Source organism: Pleurodeles waltl, chromosome 5 (assembly GCF_031143425.1).
Source record: "Pleurodeles waltl isolate 20211129_DDA chromosome 5, aPleWal1.hap1.20221129, whole genome shotgun sequence".
Lineage (NCBI taxonomy): Eukaryota > Metazoa > Chordata > Amphibia > Caudata > Salamandridae > Pleurodeles > Pleurodeles waltl.
Genome location: NC_090444.1, coordinates 624,151,604 through 624,177,139, shown reverse-complemented (window position 1 = coordinate 624,177,139; position 25,536 = coordinate 624,151,604). Strand labels below are relative to the sequence as shown.

The following is a 25,536-nucleotide window of genomic DNA, read 5'->3' as shown; positions in this document are numbered from 1 at the left end:
TGCCACTTTCCTAGGGAGTTAGAAGTAAACTAAATATACCCAGTGTATGCAAGCCAGTCTTACTATGTTTTAAGGTGAGAGCACAAGTACTTTAGCTCTGGTTAGCAGTGGGAAGATGTGCAGAGTCATAAGGCCAGCAAAAACAAATTCAGCAAAAGGAGATCTGAAGGCTAAAAGTTAAGGGGAAAACCACACCAAGGATTCCGGGTCTAACAATGCCCATCATTATTTCATGTCCTCTATATTTTGGGATTTAAAACTCTAATGTTAATCATCCCCACAATTAGACGGAGATGGCTATCATTAAGTCGTAGCCATTATATCCCAAGGCTTACTTGACTGAGATTGCCACGATTAATCCAGAGCCAGAGCAATGCCATGAACTGGCACTACAATTTCAAGGATAACTACAATATCCCAAACATGGTGTACCAGAATACCAAAGTGACCACCCATATGCCGTAACGGGACCCAATATGCCAGTGACTTTGTTTTACACCTCCATGTCTGAGCTGATTCCAGCATGTCAGGGAGGGCAACCAGATGTGATGCGTGTTGCATAAGCAGGAGATCCTACAAAGGAGAACAATTTTTGCCAGTGAGGAAATGAGAATTTGACACAGCTCCAGGAAGGCACATACACATACTCAGGCACAAATACAAAGACGTACATTCACACATATGCACATGCGGCCACAGATACATGCACACATACACACACATGTACACACCAACATATGCACGCAAACCCACACACAAACAAAAACACACAAAAGCACAAACACACAGATCAGTTTTTTACTTACCCACCCCCTGCTCCTATTATACTCCTTCTCATTATGTCTTTTGGTTTATTTTCATGACCACTTTTTTTTCGTCTGCCCTAGATCCATCCACATTTGCAATGCCGGTTGGCATTCTTTTTCCCTTTGTTGATTCTCTCAGGGTACCTGACAGCACGAAGCCCTCTTTTTTGGAGTTTATGTAAAGTTGCTTAATATGCTAAGCTGTACTGAAGTTTACTGGTGTTTTTATAGGATGAATGGATGTCAGAATATTGTTAGCAAATATATCGTCTGATATAATTTTCGTGTCTTAAGTGATGTTTACAAAATCATTGTCCCAATGGATGTAAATGTTATATTACTCAATTTTGTAAAGGTTTGTTTCACATTCATCTGAGCACTTGAAAACATCAAAGCATATTTGTTGGACGCCAGCTAGAAAAAAGGTCTTCTCCAGACTGAGCATGGCAGACAATTAATGGCTACTTTGCATATTCTGTGGATCATTAAAGAGAAGTTTCCTAGGAGGAACTACTGGTGGGAGTGCTGCTGACTAGTACAGCAAGATTAGAAATATTATTTAACTTGCCATGTATGTGTGCTTCATGATGTAATGTATTTCTGAAAACCTAAGGTTCTGTAGGAGTTATCTCAAAGTGCTAAACCCTTTCGGAACATTTAGATTTTCATTACTCGTCTGCTATAGACAAGTTAGATTGAAAGACAATTGGAAACTAGTGGACTTTCTCAGATGAATCCAGTTTTAAAGGTTGACCTCACCAGATCATATTGCCATTCCCGCTGGTGCTCATGTTGTGTCCAGACAATGGAAAGCTGCCAAATTTCTGTGTCTTAAAGTAGACGTGTTCAGCAGGTGAAACTCTTTCACATAACTGGCTTAGCGAAAAGGTCATTGTCCAAAGGGCAGATTTATTTGACTTACACTCTGCACGACCAGCGCCAGTACTTTCACAGTGCATCTTTAGCTGCAGACTGGACACCATTGTGTCAAAGATGATAGCAGAAATGTGTGTTTTTAGGTCTGGTGATAGCCTTGACCTGTTGATTTCACTAAAATATGTAAAATATACTTACCTGTAGGGCTGTCAGCCACCTCTCTTCATCCATTGGTCTGATGTTGTGTCATTCATATTTTGCTTCCACCTACTACAGAATACAGCATGGGGCAATGGGACACCCTACTTAAGCCACTCATTAACTTCACTTTGAATTACTTCATTTTGATCTCTCAGAAGGAGTACATCCGCACAAAAGCTACTTTCAGTGCAAGCGTCTTTGTTTTTAGTTTATAACTACTTTAGTGTTACCTTTGTGTCTAGAACCTGATGTGATAGCAAGATGCTTCTGATGCATATTCTATCTTTATCAGATCCCCTCTCCTGATCATGCCGCTATAAATTCATTTTGGAGTGTTTTGCTTTTCCGACTGCAGCTGTTTCACAGCGTACACGATTGTGTCCATTTGAAACTGTTCTGTATTGAGTTATTCTCTTTTTAGTTTTTTTGCTCTCCGTTCTTTCTTTCCTTCCTTACTAGTTTTTGTCTTCCTTCCTTTTTTTTCCTTCCTTCATACCTTTTGTCTTTCTTTCTTTCTTTTTCTTTCCTTCTTGCTTCTTTCTTTCTTTCATTCTTTCTTTCTTTCTTTCTTTCTTTCTTTCTTTCTTTCTTTCTTTCTTTCTTTCTTTCTTTAGTGCACATTCCGAGGGTGCTTGCAGGGGCCCCCTGTGCGAAATCATTGGAATCAGATCCATGTGGAGCCCAGCCTAATGCAGCCGCCCGTTTTCCACTGGGCTGACCGCCGGAAATCTTGGTTTCCGCAGGTCAGCCCAATGGAAAACTCGTAATGGGGCCAGTGGGGAGCTCCCAGCACCGTGGGGGTCTCCTTATCAGGAGTTTGGCGGTTGGGTTTTTCTAACAGCCAAAATTGTAATCAGCCCCACAGTCATCCAACAAAGTTGTTTGGGAGATGCCTTGACAGATTAAAGATCTTTACTGAATTTCATTGTTTCTTTTCAGACATTCACAGCCTGGTGCAACTCTCATCTGAGGAAAGCCGGAACTCAGATTGAGAACATTGAAGATGACTTCCGAAATGGTCTCAAGCTCATGCTTCTACTGGAAGTCATATCAGGTTAGTTTTGAAATGATTTCACTCACCTCATCCATCCTGAGCATCATGTTGCCAGAGAGGTCAGGTGACAAAAATTGTGCTTCTATTGTGTTTTTGTGACTAGGACGTATGAGGCTATTCCATGTGTAATTTATCCTTACACTTTTGAGTAACTTTGCTTCTTTTGGCTATTCACAAAATCTGACTATAAAGTTACTCAAAAGGGTAGACCTACACATATCCACCTCCTGAAAAATAGTGGGGAGCTAAATATGAGAGTCTAGGTTACTACTGCCAAAAGGAAACAGTGAAAAGTTCAGCACCACACATGACCAAACAACTATACCGCAGCACCCTCCCATAGAAAATCATGGAGACAGGTCTTAAAATAAAATTCCATCGGAAATAATGTTAAAATAAAATACATTATTTAATACAGTTTAAAATACAAATAAGTGTAATTTATTGTTAAAAATATGTATAAGTAAAATATATGTCTTAGTTAATTATAAAATATGAACTTTTTGAATTTATAAATTAATGTAACATTATTTATTACTAGAACATAATTTAACGACTTTTATTAAATTCTATGCATCACGTTGAATAATTATTAATGCATACAAATGCATCTTTTTACTTTATGTGTGACTTTATTCTTAATTTAAAGCTTGGAAAATAATTTTAATTGAATTTAATATATTTAAATTAATTAAAGATTTAATTCAAAGGTACGTTAATCATGCTACAGCCTTTTTTCTTTTGTTCCACATTTAGAAATAAATATATAAAATTAATTTACAATAATATTTGATATAAGTATATATTTACTAATTTATTATAAGGTTTAGTAAACTCTTTACATCTTCCCTATAGTTTACCATTTGGAGACTGCCACACCTAACCCTGGAGTTTTCCTTTGGTAGAATATAGGGAAAATGTAAAAAGTTTATTTAGCCCCCAAATAAAATAGTAATAATATTTGTATGTGCAACAATAAAGTAAATTAATTTTATATTTTTATTTTAAATACAGAACTAAATAAAAATGCTACAATACTATTAACGTAATTTTGACTCACATCTTTAATTTATTTAAATATATTCAATTAAATAGAAATTATTTTCCAAAGTGTAAACAAAAAAATACGTTTTCATCTAAAGTAAAAAAATATATATTAATCATTAAACGTGATGTATAGAATTATTTATATTTAAAAGCAATTTAATTATATTTTATTAAAAATTAACATTACATTAACATTAACATTACTTCGAAAATGGTTATTAAACTATTTCATAAATAAATAAGAAATCTGTTTTTATCTTATTTTTAACATTATATTTGATGTTACTATTTTCTATTACATAATTTAATTTAATTTACATTACTTCATATGGCATTTTTAAGTCCTCAACTTCATCAGTATTTTTCATGAGAGGGTGTTTTAATACCAGTGGTTGGCCACGTATGGTGCTGAATTATCTCCAGTTTGACCTGGAGTAATTTACTATTGTTTTGGGTCCCCTTTTGAATGTAGTAACTTTAGGAATGCAGTTTTTGAATACCAGTGGGCCTTCTCTTTTGTGGGTGCATGCCTCTCCCTAAACCCTTCCCTAATCCTCCGTACCCACTTCTTACTTTCCCTAAACCCTTCACATTTAGTAGTAGGTATGCCCTTTTTTCCAACCACTCCCCTGGCCCTCCCACATTCACTACTAAGTAGTAAACTGACATGTGTGAGAATCTAAAGAAAAGATAGGAAGGGTGTAGGTGGAGATTTACTTTTATAGGTGCTTTAGTAGTATATTTAACACCACTAAATGTACTACAAAATGCTGGTTATGAAAGAGTCCCATTGTGCAGAAATTCAGACATGTGAGGCATATCTGAAAAAAGGGCTCATGGCCACCCCTTTTAATTTCCATAGCCCCTCTTGTGGCATTCAGTATCACTTCTCATTTTATCATATCTGCACTTCAAGACAAAGGGCCTGATTACGACCTTGGTGGAGGAGATTACTCCATCACAAACGTGACAGGTATACTGCCTGCCATATTACAAGTTGCATTATATCCTAAAAGGGTGTTCCCTTCCTAAATGCGAGTCGCAGTCCCATGTATGATTGTTTAGTGACCGCGAATGTGGTCACAAAATATTTGCAGTTAGCACCAGTTTCACACTGGTGCTAACCCAGTAAAAACAACAAACAGCAATATTGATATTTACTGGGTGCAGTAAATACCTAACCTTTTCCTCTCCCCTTCTCATCAGAGACTGAGGTGGTCATTATGATCCTGGCAGTCTTCAGACCGCCAGGGCCGCGGTGGCGGTCTCACCACCACCAAAGTGGTGGTCCGACCGTTTTGGCGGCGGGCAGATCGCCACATTATCACCTTGGCGGTTGGGCCGTGGTCGGACCGCCAGCACTGCCAGTTTCCCACCACTTGAGGGACTGGCGGTGCTGGCTGACTTAATCCGCAAGGGCAGTGCTGCATGCAGCGCTGCCCTGGAGATTATGAGCCGGATGTACAAAGCATTTTTCAAGTTGCAAACAGTGAATCAGGCCATTTGTGACTTGAAAAATGCTATTTGGGATGTAGAGACCCATTTTTGCGATCGGTAATCTATTTACTGAATCACAAAAAGGGTTTGCGAGTCGCAATTAGGAAGGGGTGTTCCCTTCCTAATTGCGAGTCGCAGTCCCACGTATGATTGTTTAGGGACCGCGAATGCGGTCGCAAAACAATGACTGTTAGCACCAATTTCAAACTGGTGCTAACCCCTCCGCAAACAGGAAGGGGTCCCCCTGGGACCCCTTCCCTTTTGTGAATGGCAGTGAAAATATTTTTTCAGAGCAGGCAGTGTCACCACTGCCTGCTCTGAAAAAATGAAAAGAAAACTTTTCATTTTTTGAATTTGAAATGCATCTCGTTTTCCTTAAGGAAAACGGGCTGCATGAAAAAAAAACCTGCTTTATTTAAAAGCAGTCACAGACATAGTGGTCTGCTGTCTCCAGCTGGCCACCATCCCTGTGAGGGCGGCTATTCCCAATGGGGTCGCAAATTGCGACCTACCTTATGAATATTCATGAGGCAGGTCATTTGCGACCCCATTGGGAATCGCAAACAGTGTCACTGACACTGTTGTACATCAGGTTTGGCGACTCGCAAATTGCGACTCGCCAAAGCTGAATCTCGTACATGTGGCCCAAAGACTCCCCTCTCTGCCAGATTTTACATGCCCGTTGCATCACCATGTAAAACCTGGCGGAGACAGGGTGCAGGGACCCCCATGGACAGCCCTGTCACGCAAGCAATGCAACATTGCCGCCCGCCCAATTATGAGCCAGCGTCAATGTTGGGGGCTGTTCCCCGCTGGGTCAGCAAGCGGAAAGACCTTTTCCCCCCACTGACCCAGTGGGGAATTCCTAATGGGGCCCACGGGAAGGCAACCTGACCTTGAGTTTGGTGGGTAGCCTTTTCCGCCTGCCAAACTCTTAATGAGGGGCTGAATGTTGTAGAAAGAGTGCAATTGCAAAGAACAGTTTATAAGAAAAACAACCTAAGTTATGTGTTGGTTTCTCGCTGATGGCATGTTTGCATTTTTGACGTCCCTACCAAGCCATGTACGCATCTACATTTCTGATATTTTTATAATTCTATCCATCTGTGATGTAGGTGAACGACTCCCCAAACCAGACAGAGGAAAGATGCGCTTCCACAAAATTGCGAACGTCAACAAAGCCCTGGATTACATTGCTAGTAAAGGAGTGAAGCTTGTGTCAATTGGTGCCGAAGGTATGTTGCTTGTCACGTTGCATGCTTCATGTCCTAAGCATTTACAATAGCAGCACTGGGTTTACTTCCGTTTACTTCTGTATGAAAAGAGCAGATAATGACGACAGCAGAATTGGAGGGGGTTGACTCTCAAGTCATGAGAAGAGAATAGGTTCATCAGAGAATAACAGGAAGCTGTGGTTTGTGTCTCAGGAAATTGAGTAGTGTGAGAAGGGGAAATGCAAAGCGTAGTTTCTCAGCAAGTAAGGAATGAGTATCTTTTGTCTGAGAAGCATTTTTAAAGAGCTCACTCCAGACAGTAAAAGGAACATGATAACCCAAGGCACATCAATGCGCAAAAATAAATTGAAGCCAAGCATCTGGTGCACTCGTCGGCAGAAGTGTTGATGTTCCTATGAATTTAGTACTACTGAGGTGAAATAAACCACTTTAGTGCTGATCCAGCAAAGTGGCTATCTGTACCAGGCTTTAAGTGTTATTGAGGGCCACCCATCCATTCAGAATGTATTCACGTGGTTTGCTGGTTCCTAGGCATCCTTTGTAGAAAATATGCAAGGGATCATAGCCTAGGAAAACCAGGAGGTTGTTCAATTGAAGATGTTTTTACTTTCGGACTTTTGCTTTGAAACCTTTTCTGGATATCAAAGATTTTCATGGGGCAAGATTTCAATCTGCTTTTAATGAATTTACTTTTATTTACATATGTATGTTTGTATTTTATGTAGCGTGAACTAGACCCAAATGGGTGTCGGAGATCTTTACATAAGAACAGTTCCAATACATAAGCATTTTAATGTTCATCATATTACACTTTCTGAGGCTAATTTAAACAATCAAGCACAAAAGCAATTCATCATTGAAGATTTTACAACCCAATGAAGGCCAAAAACAGCCTGATGCAGGTGTCCAGATATATAGTCTTTCCTTTGCTAGGCAGTGTAGTCTGGGGTGGTAGGGCTCCTAGTATGCAGTTTAGTATAGTGGATTTGTGTCCCAAAGACATAGTGGAGAATTGTAGGTTAGTATCCTAAGAGTGCTTTTGGTGCAATGTGGTTGGTTAGTATCTCTTGACTGAACTGTGATGTTATTGCTTAATTTATTTGGAAAGCATTGAAGTTGTCTGGATTAGTTTCCCTTTGGGCATTTAGGGAGATAAGGATCCTTGCATTTTTTTGTGGTGGGTTTTCTCTTAAGTGCAATGTGATGAGTTAGTGTTCATAGGATGCAGCTACGTATGGTTGGTGTCACTAAGTACAGTGGTTTATGACAGGTTTGTGTCTCTCGGATGCAATGCAGTGAGATAATGTTTTATAAGTGTCCCTTTTATGCAAGAAAACATGGTGTATTAGGGCCAATAAGGGCCTTATTACAAGTTTGGCAGGCCGACCGTCGGCCCGCCAGACCAGTGGCGAGGAGACCGTCACAGAGCTGGAGGTCTCCCCCCGGCTCAATTGTGATGCTTCCACTGGGCTGATCGGCAAAAACCTGCTGTAGTAGACAGTGTGCATTCCAAGGGCCCCCCCTGTGGTCCCCATTACTGCCTTTCTGCCAGCCTTTACATGGAGGGGACCGTGCCATGAAAAGGCTGGCAGAAAGGGAAGCTGTGATCAGCACAGCAGTGCTGGGAATCCGTGATCCTGGCTGTGGTGGCGTCCCCTGGTAGTCGACTGCCAGGGTTGTAATCTGGCGGTCGGACCACCAGGACTCCAGCGATCCGACCGCCACTGCGAGTTTGGTGGTTGCAAGACCACCAAACAAGTAATGAGGCCCCTAAGATTTACAGGAGAACTTTGGGGCAATGATTTTAGGACACAGTTTAATGGGGTGGGTTAGTATCCTAGGGGTCAGAGTAATGGATTGAGTTAAGAGGTAATTTAAGGACTGGTGTGCCTCATTTACATTATTCTGCAGGTCTGGTGGAGTTTTCCTCCAGGTGGCACCCGCCATCATTGAACGAGTTGCTTTGGGAAAAAATACAGTGGCAGCAGCTCACTCATGGCATTTCAGACCTGTCACCACTTATTTTTACACAAAGAGAGACTTCCGCAACAGAGAGAGTGTTTCAGAAAAAAATCCAATGTCCTGGAGTGGTAGGACTTTCCTCTAAAGCCGAGTAACAATCGTTCTTACAGGCTTACATCATCAGGATTTTAAATAGTTCAGGGCAACAACCCCAACTATGGCAACTATGCATTGGAAAGACATGAAATAGTTTGTGCACGTAATATATACCTGGTGTACGAGGAATAGAGTCACCTAATTTCTGGTGGGAATTCTCTCCCAGCACAATATTTACACTGAGCATTTTTCCTAAACGTCGCTGGACATGGTGTTCAACCAACCATCCTAAATAGGCAGGGCCATCTGATACTGTGTCCATTAACTGGTGCCCCCTAACATTGTTTTTCCATTGATGTAGTAAGCTGCAACTCAATTTTCGAGAAATCCTCCATTCTCTGACCTCTAAAAGAGGCAGGGTATGGTGCAGATAAGTGTTAGTATCACCATCCAATTCTTGGCCGGTGTATTACTGCCCACTGTTGAATATTGTCCCTAGTGTTTCTAAACTGCATTGTTGGGAGGGTGTGCATTTATGATAATGTGGCAGATTAGTGTCCTGAGAATGGTGTGTGGTGGACTAGAGTTCACGGGATCCAATGTGGTGATGTAGAGTCCCTAAGAAGCAGAGTAATATGGGGCCAGATGTATCAAAGGGTTTTACCCATTCTGTGGCTATGGGAAAATGCGTTGGTACATATGGCCCATAGTGTGAAAGTGTCCCTAGGGTGCAGTATTGTGTAACATACTCACATCCTAATTATTCAGTGTGGTAGGCTAATCTCGCTAGGATGAAGTAAAGCATGATGCGTTTGTACACCTATGACACTATCAGGTACGGTGGTTTAGCGTACGTAGGATGGAGTACAGAGGGCTACTACCCCCATTTTAGAGTACAGTGTGTTCGTTTGGTTTCCCCTGCATTCAATGTAATGACGTTTGCAAGTTAGGAGAACAGCAGGCAGATGAGTCGCTTGCAGACATATGAATATGTATTTGCAGAGCGCTGCACCTGTTTTGCTTGTATTGCACTGACTGAGTGCTCTACGGCTGTGTTAGCCAGAGGTAAAAATAGAAATAGAAAAATACTTTCATATTTTCAAAAATAACACATGTAACGCGTTTTACAATAAACAGATTCCGACATAACTCTAGCAGCTCTTCATCTGAGCATGCATTACTCCAACATTGCACTCTGGAGAATTATCTTTGAATTTTTTTGCATAGTTTAGATGTGTTTTACTGGCAACGTTTGTGTATAATTAAGAACCAGATTAATTTGTCCTAACTGTCACATGCAAGCAAGATAAATAAAAACCAGTGTCTAATTCTACTACAGTAGAGAATGAATGGATTGGGAGTCCACGATAAATTATAACCCTGTGGCTGTTAGATGGTGCACCTTAAAATACAGTTTCATAGGACAGCAACTCATAGACCATGATTTACAGAAGGATCATAAGTGTAATCCCCTGAATAACAATGGTAACTATGTATTGCTTGGGCACTGGATCCAATTAAAAGCGACTTTGGTTTAATGTCAGTTTTCGTGGAACACTAAGGTTCTGATGTTGAAGTGTAAAAAGGAGAATTTAGAACTTGCTATCATCACCAGAAATATGTTATTAGCTAAAGGAAGGGATCTCCCAGGTGTTTTATTGATAATCACGTTTTTAAAATAAGTGGCGGGAAACTAGTGAGAAATGTACAGATTAATGCAAGGTCTTCAATATTGTTCCAATAAGAAAAGGGGGCTAGTTGATTTTGAGGGGCAGTACAAGATGGGATCAAATACTCATAGCCCAAAATTGCATAGTAAATATGGCAACTTGATTTCATGTCATATGTGCCATGTTCTTCTTTCCTGCAGAAATTGTGGATGGCAATGTGAAAATGACCCTTGGAATGATCTGGACTATTATCCTCCGATTTGCAATTCAGGATATATCAGTAGAAGGTAGGATAATCGAGTTCTCCTCACTCCCTAAAGCCTTACTTTCTTGTATGTCATGTCATCCTTGCTGTGGCACGTCATGTGAAAATTGACAAGTTGTAACAAAGGACTAAGGACCAGATGTATGAAACCATTTTGAAGTTATGGGCTGTGTGGTTTGCAAAATCACATGGTTTGTCACCAGAAAATGGTGTTTGGACATGTACTGAAGCCCTTTCCTTTTAGGAGCCATGACTGGTGGCAGTGGGGGCACGAGGGACAGACAGTTGCCCAGTGGATCACTGCCACAGTGTCTTACCAAGTGGTAAACTTTTTTTTAAGCAGTACCAGTTTGTGTTTGGGAATGTGAATGCAGCAATAGAGGTCGTCATTCCCTTTATAGGCTGCCATCCCTGCATTGACAGCCAATCACAGGGGCTCACAAATAGCCACCTGCCTAATTAATGTTAATTAGTTATGTTGTTCTGTGATGCCTTGTGAAAGGGAGTTTTGTGATGCGACTAATTTGCACCTAGGATTTGGCACCAGCCTATTTGCACATCTGGCCCATACTTGTTATTATATTTATATTTATTCTTTTCAGTTTGCAATTCATCAGAGCCTTAGGAGCGATTAAAGCCACTGACTTTATAGATTTTCTCTACCAGGTTATGTAGAACAAGATGACTTTGGTAGTCACTAATATGGTAAAAAGAGTTACTTTTATCAGTAATTGTTATCATTATACTTATGTCATAAGTTATCCAATAAACCAATCCTTGGGGGCTATTCTCTGGTGAGATCCTTCATGAGGGAAGTGTTGAAGATCTTATTTCCTAGAAGCAACTACAGACACTTCAAGAATGACGCACACTCCAATAGTATTCTTCAAGTACAAGCTGCTTGCACTATAAGCTGACAAATTAATTGTCCACTGCCAGCCAAACTCTCTCCATTCAGAAAATGTCCTCCCTCCCTTCGTGTGTAGCACTGGCCTATATATACAGATATAAAAAGGAAATCAGTGGCAAGTGGCTGTAGCTGGGATCCATATATATATATACACACACACACACACACACACACACACACATATATAAATAGGTAGATAGATAGATAGATAGATAGATAGATAGATAGATAGATAGATAGATAGATAGATAGATAATTTCCATGAGAAGAGTATTTTTTCTTTTATAAATAAAATAACTTTGGTCCTGTTTGATGAATCCGCACAAAACTTTCCTCAAGAAAGTTTGCTCTCAGATACAGAAAAAACAACTGAATGTAATTACATCAATTTTAGCAAAAAGTTAGAACTTTACTCAGAAAGCCCCCGTTACTACCATGGACCTGACAATTTTTAAAAATAGAGCCCTCTGATTGTCTGAGGGGAACTTTTCTTCCCATCAGCCATTTCAGTACCATGGTAACAGTACTGGCCAGTCAAGCGGGGTGGATGGTGGCCCGTGAGGAGTTGGCTACAAGGTCTGGTCAGAGGCTACAACCGAACGCTCTTCACTGCAGGAGAGTAAGCTGAATATTACCTAAAAAACAGAAATTCACTGGAAAAAGTGACATTATAGTTAGGTATGGTAATAAAATCTTAGCTTATATTTAAAAAAAAATAAAAATCACTGAAAAATCCAAAGATTGTGATGTTATTTAGGTATTGAAATAAGAAAAAAAAACTAATGTTTAAAAAACAAAGTCAGTCATAATTTACTGAGCTAACTATAATTTGCTCCCCAGCACTGATTATATCATACATTATATAATTCATGACATATTAAATTACATCTTTGATGACATCTCAAATGACACCACTGATTATATCATATAATCATTGTGATACCGACTTTTAGGGTTTGTGGGCTTGAAGTAATTTAACATTCTACACGTTTGGACAATTTCCTGTGGACCTTAATGAGATTACCCTCTGAAATACTTCACATGGCCTGCAATTTAAAGTCAAGAGGTTGACAGCTTTACATGTTCCGCAAGAAAGGCACCATCTGTCAGAACCTTGGAAAACCCTCCATAGTTTAGTAGAAATGCAGTACACATATCCCTGAGACGGGCACACTGCATACAACACTAGAGCCGTGCTTAAACCACTGTGAGATAAACACCTCTAAGTGGGATACCCCCTGCATTCTACAATATTCAGCAATCAGCAATGTTTTTTATAAATTGCCATCCTACACAGAACTTATCAATAGCACTGCATTAGAATTATTTACCTTGGGCACATGTGCAGAGACCCTCTGATGGACAGTTGTCAAAAAAGCTTTGGACTTTCTCACAGTTTTTGGGGAACAGGCTTTGGCTCTAAGCTTCAACCTACTTTCAAACATACTGCTGCAGTCCATATTAGGTATATTCGCCCTTTACCTTGTTTTACATGGAGTAATACTTGCACCCCATATTCTAGTGGTTTGTAAATAGTGCACCATATAACTTTCAACATGTACAATTACACTTTCCTCCAGGGTTTACGGTATTTCCATGCTATAGACCCACACATGTCCAGTCATTATCTCTATGCTGTATATGACTTTGGTGTTATCAGTGATGTCATCATTGATGTAATTAATTATGTCATTTTAGATGTCATCAGTGAAGGACTAAGTGATGTAATTTAACATGTCACGTAATGTAATGTGTGATGTCATAAGCAATGCACTGCAGGGATGTAAGGTACAGTTAGCTCAGTAAACCTTGGTGAATTTCAGTGGTGCTTTTGATTATAAACATTCGTTTTTGCTTAACTAGCAGTTAACTATATCGTCATATTATTTTTTTTTCCAGTGAATACATAAATATTATGTTTTTGAAAACCTTTATTTTAGAGTTTTTCTCAGTTACAGAACATAGTAAATGCAAACATAATTCCTCAGCAACATATTGCTCGTCCATCATCTCTCCCACACTCCATGGGTCGCACATCAGCAGTGTGTGAAACATGTACAATGGAATATTTTCATAGGCCAGGTCAGGGTACTTATTGTGACACATATATCTCTTGGAGTCCGGAACACCACCTAGGAGCTAACATCCATCCCTCCCCATTTCTCCCTCCTTGAGTCCAGAGTCATCAAAGCTAGATTCACTGTTGCTGCAGCCCTGGAAGGAGTCCAGCACCCCCTACCCCATGTTGTGATATCATATTGACCTTGTCATCCATCCTTGATTACCTAATATGATGTTCCTCAGCCACTGCCTATTCCAGGACATCTATAACCCACGTCTATGGATGGTACCGGGGAGTTCATCCAACCAGTGGCCACCCTCCTCCATGCCAATAGTAAGGCCAGTTGCAGAAATCTATAGGGCATATTTTCCCTAGGTTGCTTTACTATTCCCAGTAGGCACATCTGCAGTGTAGCTTAGAGCAGGAGTCCCACCGCGGTCTCCGCCCATGATATAATCTCTTCCCAGAACCTCCTCACTGCCCTTCATCCCAGTGCATAAAAGGGGCATTTTCTTCTCCGCATCTAGGACATTGGGCCACCCTCTTTGGGTAAATCTTGCTTAGAACATAAGGTGTGATATGTTTTTGGTGGAGGTAATTGAAATGTATAAGCTTGAACCTATTATTAGTGGAGACCCATTTGACCATCGAGCATGACAGTTCCCACTCTCTGTTGGAGAAGGGCTCAGCCAGCACCCCCACCCAGGCTTGCCAGTCCTGCAGCGAGACTTGGGTACAGTCTTCGCTAATGGCTTTGTAAAGGAATGTGATTAGATGTTTCCTTTCGCCCCAATAAAGTAGCCCACCTGCGAGGAACTGGGTGCGGCCAGGAATGTGTTCCACACCTCACGCACTGTGCTTTCAGCTTTCAGATACTGCAGGATCTGACCCACTCTCAAATGGAAGGTGTCCCTGGCCTCTTGCAGCGTGATAAACGTTTCCCCAAGAAATAGGTCTCCAGCCACTTGACTACCCCCTGCTTTCCACCTTTCCATTGTCATATCCCTTCTATTGTGATGAATGGGGCCAGCTCCCAGAGTCTCAGGTCCCAGTCGAAAGGGGTGCAACGCGTCACTTTCTTAATGACCTCTTCCCAGACAGCTGCCATTTGCCATACCAGGCAGGGTACTGGGAATTTTACGCACCCCTCATGATGAGTCGAGTGAGCATCTTACCTCTTTTCATGCCTTGCAGCAAGTGTTTTTCTCAGTTATCAACATCTGCAAGCCACTGGGCTGCATATTCCAAATGGGATGCTTAATAATAGTGTTGCATATCCAGGAGTGCAAGGCCCCCAACTTCCACATCGCTCTTCATCACAGATAGGGCCCCTCTGCTGAAGCGGCTGGCCCATACCAGTGACACCAATAGACTGTCTACTTGCCAGAAGACCATTAGGCTGATAGGACATAATGAATTCTGAACAGTGCCACGCCCCCAACTTTCACATCGCTCTTCAGCACAGACAGAGTCCCTCTGTTGAGGTGGTTCACCCATAACAGTGACACCAATAGACTGTCTAGTTGCTGGAAGACCCTTAGGCTGATAGGACATAGTGAACTCTTAACACATATACACATCTGGGAAGAAAGACCATCTTGACAATGGCCGCCCGAATTGGATAGTGTTCCAGACTCCAGTCACCAATCATTCTATATTGCATTGCGTCTGCTGTGCCTTTGTATGAGCCACCTGACCCTCAGATACCGAAAACAATCAGTCTCCCAGTGAAATCCCAAGTCTGGCAGTTGATCTGAGGGAGCAACACCAGGCCGCCTAGGTGGGAACAGAATGGTACAGTAACCGTACTCAGGCTCTGAATGCCGAGCCAAACCCCAGTACCCTCAAACACTTCTATCAAGTAAGGCCACTCCACTGTGTCAAAGGCCTGCTCGAGATCTATAGCCACCAAGGCCATTTTCCGTCCCTCCTCAGCAACTGCATGAATGATGTGTGTCAGCCTGAAAGTACTGAGAGCTGTGCTCCGACCTGGTATGAACCCACATTGATCATCCTGCACTATGGTCCTTATCACCATCCTCAGGCTTGTGGCTTTACATTAGCATTAATTATGGTGAGGGATCGGTACTTGGCTGGGTCGGCAGCACCCCCACCAAGCTTAAGCATAACATCTTTTATTTCCTCCCACAAGGTTGGGGGATGGATCTGTCTTTCCCACGCTTCCTGAAGGATCTCCAGCAGGTGCTCAGCTAAGTGTATGGAGTACGTTTGACACAACTCTGCCGGAAAGCCATCAGCTCCCGGCGCTTTGGTTCGGTTCAGATCCCTAATTGCACCCCTCATCCCTTCCAGTGTGAGCTTCATGTCCAGCTCCTGTGCCCCCTCTGGGTCTAGCCCAGAAAGTGCCACTCCATTAAAACACCTCTCCAGTGCCGCTGCACCAATCATGGTCCTAGCTTTATACACTTCCTGGAGATGAGCCTGAAAGGATGTTACAGTGGCCTGCCTATCCATGATGATCTTCCCCTCTGGGCTCCTCAGGTGTAAGATGAGTGATATGCCCTGCTCTTTTTGCAGAGTCCAGACTAATAATTTCCCTGACTTGTTGCCCTCTCTGTGTAAGCATTACCCATAGCACATTGGTGTGTATTTGTCTGGTGTATGCCAAAGTTGTGCAGTTTCCCTCATGCTTCCATAGCTTCTCTTCCAGCGTCAAGCAGAGCAGCCTCCCCCTTTTGAGGTTCTGCTGGTTGTAGCTCCTGGTGGACCACCTCTGCCTCCAGCTGGCTTTGTATCCCAACCGTAGACCCTATACAGTGGCCCCACATCACCACTTTCAAGGCCTCCTATTCAATGGCCCTAGTCTTCATTGTGGCCCCGTTGCAGTCCATATAGGCCGTCAAGTCAGCCGCAAGGATTCCCTCCAGATTGTGTCTGTCAGGGCTTCTGGGGGCAAGCACCAAATTCTACTACACATTGACTCTTCCCTCCACCTCACCCGCAGCAGAGTCAGGCACGGCCTGAAAGGAATCTCCCAAAGTGTATTGCCTCTTGTATGGGGTGGTGCGGAAGCCCTGCCACCAGTATTCTAACTAATTGGCTGAAGGTGTTGTGTGTCAAGGAGTGTAATAGCCGCCAACTGTAAGAGAGCCCCAGATTATACATAACCGTCAGGAGTGACCGGGCCATTCTTGGTTTTGTACCTTCTTTGGGTATGGTTTCCACTGAAAGCCTCTATCATGAATAACTGGATCGAAATCTGATTATTCGTTGCTCTGACATAACAACAGGGGGTAATGAAAGCAGTTATCTAAAGTTGTAGCATCTTCAGGGGAAAAAGTTGTGTCCCTTTTCTTCCCCCTGCCTCTCCTGTGTCTCAAGATACCCAAGAATGATGGAATGGCATTTGGTGTTCTCACTCGCCTTCTTCCTCCTTTCCTTGGTCACCACTGTCCCAAGGGAAGTAGAAGAATGTGTGCTGGGCTGTACTTTCACCAACTGCCTTCTCCCCTGAGCGGAGTTTTCCGCAATGTTGTGTTGACAGATAAAAAGACAGCGGCTGTTAGTCTGTAGCTAATTCTTTGGCCAGGGAAGGGGTGAGAAGGCACAGAGAGTGGTGGTGGTGGGTGGCAGGAGGCCATGTATTTATGTTTATGTTTTGTTCAGAGAGGGGAGGGTTAGTTTCATAATGTGGGGGAGTGGGTGGCAGGAGGCCAAGTATTTATTCATTTGGCAAGGAGGAAGTAGTATATGTTGGGAGTGTTACGGGTGGATGGCAGGAGGCCAGGTTTTTTATTGTTTGGAGGGCAGGCCATGCTGTGTGTGGCTCCCTTAACACTCCTATGTCCACTGTATATGTTGGAAACAGAGGCAGATTATTTAAGGGAGGCATACATAGCATGGCTAAACTGTGAACTACGGGAGGATCTTCCTTTGAGGTTCTGAGTGACATCATAAAAAATTCAAGCTTCACTCTCATTGTCTATATGATTTAATTCAGAAACCTTTAGTGAATCCATCCCCCGTATTCAGTTTCTCATCTATAATTCTATGCATATTCCAACTTTGTTATTGTTTGATCATTCAAAAGATCTTCATTCTCAGCTGTGTTTGAATGATTCAACCAAATATTCAGAATGTATTTAAATGATATTTTATATAAATTAACAGTAGATGGTTTGATATGTCCCAGTGCATATTGTTAAAAGTGGGATTGGCTTACTAATGCTATTAACTCCACCAAGATGCATTGAACAAACTAAAACTACATGAAGAGAACCTTTAAGTATTCAAATCCTGGTAGAGGAATTTACTATCGTAATATGACATAGTGCAGAGGCCCAAATTGAACGTTTGTTAATGTTGTGTAATGGTTGGGTTGATTTAAAGGATTAGAGTTCCCACTGAGAAGTAGAAGGTTAGATTTCCTGAGAAGCATTTTTCCTGAAGGCTGGTTGACAAGGAAGCTCTTTGTATCTGTCCATTTCCCGTGTGCTTTGCAAAATGTTCTCTGAAGTATTGTCAACTTTTTCTGTGCATTCTCCGGTTAAGAAGAGAGACTTCTGATCCGTATTGAAGATCTTTGCTTTCCTTTTCTCTTACCCAGATCTAATGATGAAATCCAGAAGCACTGGATGGTGTTTTGGGTGCTAATTTACATTGTATTGTATTTAAATGATAAATAAAAAGAAACGCCACAGTAGTTTGTTTCTTTCTTCCACTTTGACAGAGACATCCGCCAAAGAAGGCTTGCTGCTTTGGTGTCAAAGGAAAACAGCTCCCTACCGAAATGTGAATATTCAGAACTTCCATCTCAGGTGAATAATGTGTTTTGAATAAGACTATAACTGTACCTTTTAAGTTAGGCTAATAACTTCACAAAAAGAGCGACACCCTAAATAAGTAAAACGCACAGCTTATTTAGAAAAATGCTGCAAAGAACTCTTGTGATGTTCCTGTTTTGTTGGACTTTTTGAATCGCAACTATATGGTTCATGAATCCTGTTGTTTGGAGATGTTGGGCTTGATTTAGATCCCAGCGGAGGTACTCCGTCGCAACTGTGACAGATATCACGTCCGCCGAAATCTAAATGCAATTGTTTTCTATGTTATTTAGATTCGGTGGACTGGATATCCGTCACTGTTGCGACGGAGTAACCCCTCCTTCGAGATCTAAATCAGGCCGGTTGTGTCTATGAAGTGGCGGATCTTCAGTTGTTTTCTGAATTGTAGAAGTGCTGGCACCTACATAAGGCACCTCACTCTTGTACACTATAGTAAAACATTTAAATTCACCTTCCTTTTAAGCATAAATAGAATATGGGAAGCCTCCCCAAAGCAGTGATATCCAGAATGGTTCTGATTTAGTTTTTCTATTAAAGACCAGACATTCTGTATTACCTCCTCGTCCCTCTCACCATGATAAATCACTCCATGAGGCCCCTGTGCCTCCCTTCACAATCGCCCTCAAGCCATAAAAGCCCCCACCCCCCTCGTTATTTTCTGTTCCTTTTTTGGTGCATTTCAGTTGGGCCGGTGCGGTGCACTTGCTCCAATGTGTCTCCGGGTGCATCTCCTGCCTGGTGGAGCCTGGTAGGAATGGTGGTTTGGGCTTCAGGCGGACGTGGCTTGCAGACGATTCCTTGGAAGGTATGACCCCAGGCTATTAAAGGCACCAAGTAAGGTCGAGGGAATCCTGGATGTGCAGCTCGCATGTCGGCTGTTCTGTGGGCTACAGCGCACACGTCTCTCCTGCTCACATCATTGCTTCCATGTTCTGGGAGTGTGGTACCTCCTCCGGGCTGCTGGGGCGTGTCTCGGTTGCTGGGGATATTGTGGACGACTGTGCTGTCACAGGCTTTATGGAGTCTCTGTCTGATCTCTGATTTTATGTTTGCAGCAGCTGTTCTATTGGCAACTTTTTGCTGAGGATTTTTGTTTCTCATGGTGTTTAGGTCTTCTTCTTGTGGGGACTGGTGACCAATGGGACAAATCTCTGGGCTACTTAAGTTGAGCATGTTGTCAAGCCAACTAGTTTTGGTGATACTATGAAAGAAAGGGGAGAATCTGAAACACTGTCCAGTCACCTTTATCTGCCGAAGAGGATGGCAGTCTTCAGGATGGGCGGAGTAGGATGTTTAGGGGTACCCCTGTGGTTGGTGCAGGTTCCCTTTTAGGCACTTGAGATCCTAACTTTGATTGATGCTGCAGTGGCTAAACCTTTGGCTGGGAAGCATAAATCCAAGAAACCTTCTTCTCACTTTGACATGCTGGACTCAGATTTATCTATGGAGACAGGTCCTGAGCAACAATTTGTGGCTGGAGGGAGTTTATATCTAGGTAGAAATTGACTGAGATTTAGTCTCATATCAGAGATAATCGGACTTTGGTGCCTCCTCCAGTGGAGGAGCTTGCTGTGGATGTCTTCTGTTTATTTGCAAGGCCTGTGGTGCTGGCATTGCCTTTACATCCTGGATAAAAGATGCCATCTTCGGGTCCTGGGAGGAACCTGAGCACAGGCAAATTCCACAATTACTGCAAAAGCCTTATGATTTGGAAGATGGGGATAAGGTGTTACTCCAGATCATTAAAGTGAATTCCATCTTGGCCCCTCTGATTGGCAGAGCATCTCTGAATCCGGATTACTGTACCCCTTCAGATTGGGTGGATCACAGAGTTTATGGTAGCCTTAAGAAATCCTTTGTGGCATTGAATCTAGTCCTTAGGGCTGCTACTAATGGGGCCTTGACGGCCACTCTTTGGTTAAAGACTTCGGGCCTGATTACAACTTTGGAGGAGGTGTTAATCCGTCCCAAAAGTGACGGTAAAGTGACAGATATACCAACAGCCGTATTACGAGTCCATTATATCCTATGGAACTCGTAATAAGTCTGGTGGTATATCCGTCACTTTACCGTCACTTTTGGGACAGATTAACACCTCCTCCAAAGTTGTAATCAGGCCCTTCAAGGCCCTGGCAGAAGCCAATCAAGAAGGTGTGAAGGTTGCCAACATTCTGATGCACATGGAGTAGCAGTTGAAACTCCTGGCAGACGGGTCTGCAGACATTATCAAGGCAGCCTCAGTGGCATCTGTCTCGATAATCATGGCCAGGAGGAGCCTGTGGTCATGGGACTTGACAGCAGATCTGGCAGAGGAATCCACTTTTCTGAAACTTTCATTTAAGGGTAGCAAGTTGTCTGGTGAGCACTTGGATGGGCCTATTAAAAAGTCCTTCAAGGACAAGAAACAAACCTGGTCTTATAGGGCATCTGGAAAGCTGCTAAGCTTTGGAATCGGATGTGTTCTAGTGATTCCAAAGACTTTTCTCGAAAGGATACCTACTCTTACTCATCCTGTAAGAGAAGATTCCAACTCGGATGGAACAAGCGAGAGGATGTTGCTACTAAAGCAGGAACTTCTAATCAGCAGTCCTGACTATGGCAGTTACTCGGTTCTGGGTCCATTGGAAGACAGGATAGAAGCTTTCCTTCCAGCATGGGATCTCTCAATTACAGATGTCTGGGTACTGAGTATCATTCGGAGCGTTTATCTTACTGACTTTGTCTCACCTCCTCCAGATATGGGATGCATCCCTACTTTCTTGTTCTTTCTGGTTCAAAAGGTGTTGGGGAGTTCTGGCCTATGTTGGACCTGAAACTTCTCAATCGTTGGGTGGCTATCATCCCTTCCAAGATGTTTTCAGTGTGGCAGCTCCTTCCTCTGATGTCTGCAGGAGAGTTTGTTGCGACCATCGACCTTCAGGATGAACACCTGCATGTCCCTATCCACCCGAGTCATCAGTGGTTTCTAAGGTGTTCTGTGGGTGCAACACATTTCCAGTTCCGGGTGCTGCCATTCAGGCTGACATCAGTGCCTCATATCTTGACAATGGCTGTTCCTCACCTAAGGGGGTTTTCATCTTTCCCTATCTTGACGACTGCCTGGTCAAGGAGGAATCTCTTCTCCAGACCTTTACTCATGTGGCCACTCTACTGGCTCTTTTGTCTTCTCATGGGTTTTTGGTTAATGCTCAGAAATCCCAGCTGATCCCACCCCAGGATTGCATCTTCATTGGGGCCTGGTTCCGGATGGATCTGGGCTTGGTCACTCTGCCAGATTCGAGGGTGGTCAAGATTCACTCTCATTTGCCGGACTTGTTATCATCTCTTTCTCAGCCGTCTTGATCTGGATGAAGGTACAGGGAGATCTGACTGCCACTGTGTTGTGTTTTTGGTTCCCTGGGCCAGGTGGCACCTCAATGTCCTCTTGAGGTTCATCCTGATTCACTGGGTCCCCAATGTGCAGGATATGTTGTGCCTGATTCCCATAACAATAAGAATCCAGAGGGAACTGAAGTGGTGGCTCATTCCTTCCACCATCTTGAAGGGTGTTGCTTGTTTGCTCCTTCTCTGTTGGGCTTCACAATGGATGCCAGCGAAAGTGGTTATGGGACATGGTCGGGAGCCCTTTAGGTCAAGGGCGTATGGGAAATCAGCATGAGTTGTCAGTCATCCAATTGGAGGGAACTGGAGATGATTCATCTAGCCCTCCTGTTCTTTTCTGAACTGATTTTGGGCAAAGGCATGGCCATTCAGGCAGACAATACAAAGGTCAGATCCTATGTCAGGGGAAAAGAGCCCTGCCATTGTCACAGATTGTGAATTCTCAAGCTGATCATCTGAGCAGGGAGACTCCATCATCTCAATAATTTTGTCTCTCTCTCTGCGTGTTTGCCAGGTTGTGTCAGCTGTGTGGTTGCCCCAGGGTGGATCTGTTTGTGAGTTTTTGCAATGTCCTACTTCCCCGTCTTTTTTCCAGAGTATGGGAGGAGTTGACTTCAGTAGTGGATGCCCTGATGTGTCCTTGGCCTTCTGTTTGCTTTCCCTCTATTTCCTTTAATCCAGAAGTTTGTGATTCAGGTTCGGAAGGAGACAGCTCAGGTCATTCTGGTGGCTCTAGCATGGCCCGCTCTATCTTTTTTCCTCTTCTGATAACAATGACAATGGGTCAGGAATGGTGAGTTCCCTTGGTTCCTTCGCTCCTGAGGTTTTTGTTTCTCCAGGTCAAGGCTCTGCTGAAAATCAAGCTCACGGCTTGGAGGGTGAACTGGGGCGGGGGCTGGTTTGTGGTTTTTCAGATGCTGTCAGTATCTGTCTCTTCTTTTGTGCAGGCTTTCAGGAGGTTGTCCACCAGGTCTTTGTATGCTTGGCATTAGAAGACTTGCAGTGCTGGTGTGATCAGAAGAGCCTGCATCCCCTTTCTGTGTCTCTCCCCCAGGTCCTTGAGTTTCTTCGGAATGGGTTCCAGTTGAGCCTAAGTCCTGCTCTCTTATGGTTCAGTGTGCCTCCATTAAGGCATTTTGGTCCCCATAGGGTGGTGTGCTGGACGATCAAAGGCTAGTCTCCAGGATTTTTAAGGGGTTTTCGAATCTCCATCTTCTGGTTCAGGAGGTGTGTCCTTCCTGGAATTTGCAGTTGATTTTGCTGGCTCTCATATATCCCCTTTTTGTACCTTTATCTTTGGTGGATATTTGACTTCTGACTCTGAAGGTATTCTTCTTGATGGCCGTTACTTCGGCTCGCCACTTGGGGGAGTGGGTTCTCTGTCCTGTATTCCTCCTTTTTCGGGTCTTCGATGACAGGATTGTCCTTAGTTTAGGTCCTGGGTTTGTGCCGAAGATGAAGTCTATGTTTCATCTACAGCAGGAAGCAATTCTTACTGTGTTTTTTCTGGATCCTCAGTCTCCTGAGGAAGTGGCACTACATTCTCTTGATGATCTCGGAGCGGTTTTGATCTACCTCAAATGGATGAAGGAGTTTTGAGTTTTCTCCACTGTGTTTGTGAATTTTGGTACTGTTCGTAATCGGGAGGGGGTAAGCCTTCTACACAGACTTTGGTGGATCAGATCTGTGATTCTGCTGGCTTGCAAGCAGTTTGATTTGTCTTCCTCCCTGGGGATTCAGGGGAGGTCTACAAGGGCTTGTCTGCTTCAGTTGCTGAGTATCAGGGGGTCTCTTTGGAGGAAATTTGCTGAGCTGCCATTTGGGCAGTTCTTTCTACCTTTGTTAACCGTTATCGGGTGGTTGGGTTCCAAGGTGTTGGCATCTGTGTTGTAACTGTTTGATCTTCTGTTGAATAAACTTGGTTTCTGCATATAATTAACAGATTTCCTGGTCCATTTTGTGGCTTGGGTACATCTCAGGTAGTGACTCCACATGGCGAGGGGGACAAGGAGGTAATGTTGCAGTTACTTACAGGTAATGGGATTACTCTGAGTCCTTTTCAAGCTGTGATGACTCAGCCCCTTACTACATCCCTGTCGACCAGTCCAACTGTGCGATGTCATGTGCTTGGTACAGAATAGGAAGTAAGGAGGGGGAAAGGGGCTTTTATAACTTGAGGAGGGTTGTGAAGGGAGGCACAGGGCAAGTGAAGGACTCAGAATAATGCCATTACCAGTAAATAATTGCAGCATTCTAAAACTTCTCCTGGAAGTTGTGTAAGCCAAAGAGGAGATAATGTAAGGTCGGAGGATGTGCATAGACAGGTGCCGTACATGGCAACCAATACAGCAGAAAAGAGGTAAGTGGGATGCTCAAATAAGGACAGAACGGTGTACACACTATCCCTAATGTGACTTCATTATCATCATCTTCTGCCCAGTTCGTCCTAGGTACTTGAGTGTCACATGTTCTTGGACTTCAGCAGACCCAACATGCCTTAAAATGCAACACAGATTTTTTCCTTAGAGGGTAAGCTGAGGTTATAGGTCCACCCAAGACAGAGGGAGCACTTACCTATTACATGCCCCATAAATGTAACTACTATGTTGCATGTGCATTTTGAGCATTTGATAAGCTGATGTAGTGGGTGTGAGGGCATGCAACAACCATTCCACAATTCAAAGCAAGTTTCTGGTCAGCATTGTGTTCTCATGAAGGGGCTAGTTAGAAGGTGACTTGTAGAAGGTGTGAATGTGGAGTGTTTCACTAAAACTGTGGAGGTCTGCTTTTTGTTTGTTGAATTGTGGGAGGTCATTGCACAGGACGGGCCCTAGATAATCATAACAACATCATGTGATGAAACTTTTACTGTGTAAAATGTAATGAATGATTAACTTGCTTTGCCCTTTATATCTTTCATTGTTGGAAAGCTGGAAAGACGGCCTTGGACTATGTGCACTTATCCACAGACACCGGCCAGATCTCATTGACTACTCAAAACTCAACAAGGTCATCCTCCCCGCCTGACAGCATGGATGCCTGCTGTGATCTGATGCATTCTCCTGCATGTTTTCGCAAAGGGGGGACCTCACAAGCACTTAATGACCATGCATGTCCAGTTTTTAAATAGCACAGTCCAGGCAAGCACACTTTCTACTTCTGCTGGAAGCTTGCTTCTGAGGTCAATGATTTGGATGATTTTTTCCTCAGTCGTGAAAGCTATTTCCATTTCTGGAAGCTTTATCTTACAGTTTCATAAAATCAGCATGAGCATATACAACTGCATGCATTTCTGGTGTGACTGAATATCCCTATTTTGTGGTTTCACATTGCACTCAAGACCGAACTTACGGAAGACCGCGAAAGCATGCCCAATGGGAAGCCATTTTGTAGCACTGACCAAATATTGCCAAAAAGCACATTATAGCTATGGGACAATGTTTGTAGATGTAGTAGATTGTAAATTATTGGGAGTGGTCAAATTAATCAGTACCTGTCCAGCTGGTCAAAATGATTGAGTGCCTCAGCGAATGGGAATCTGTATGCATGCTCTGTAACTGTGGAGTAATTTCTCGTGGTTTGGCCTCTCCTTCGACTAGGTCTTTGCTGCTGATTTCTGGGTTTGTGAAAATCATTTCAGGTCCCTTGGGTGTACCTGCTCCCCAGACC

The 25,536-nt window shown here is 43.0% G+C and overlaps 1 protein-coding gene across 1 annotated transcript in view; it reads left to right on the top strand.

Annotated features, from left to right (window-relative positions):
- Positions 1–25,536, top strand: part of ACTN2 (actinin alpha 2) — a 274,880-nt gene that overhangs the window by 102,349 nt on the left and 146,995 nt on the right. The window contains exons 2-6 of the mRNA XM_069234482.1: positions 2,823–2,937; positions 6,597–6,716; positions 10,645–10,731; positions 18,372–18,459; positions 24,798–24,876. Of these exons, the coding sequence (XP_069090583.1) occupies positions 2,823–2,937; positions 6,597–6,716; positions 10,645–10,731; positions 18,372–18,459; positions 24,798–24,876 (489 nt within the window). The remainder of the gene's footprint in view (positions 1–2,822; positions 2,938–6,596; positions 6,717–10,644; positions 10,732–18,371; positions 18,460–24,797; positions 24,877–25,536) is intronic.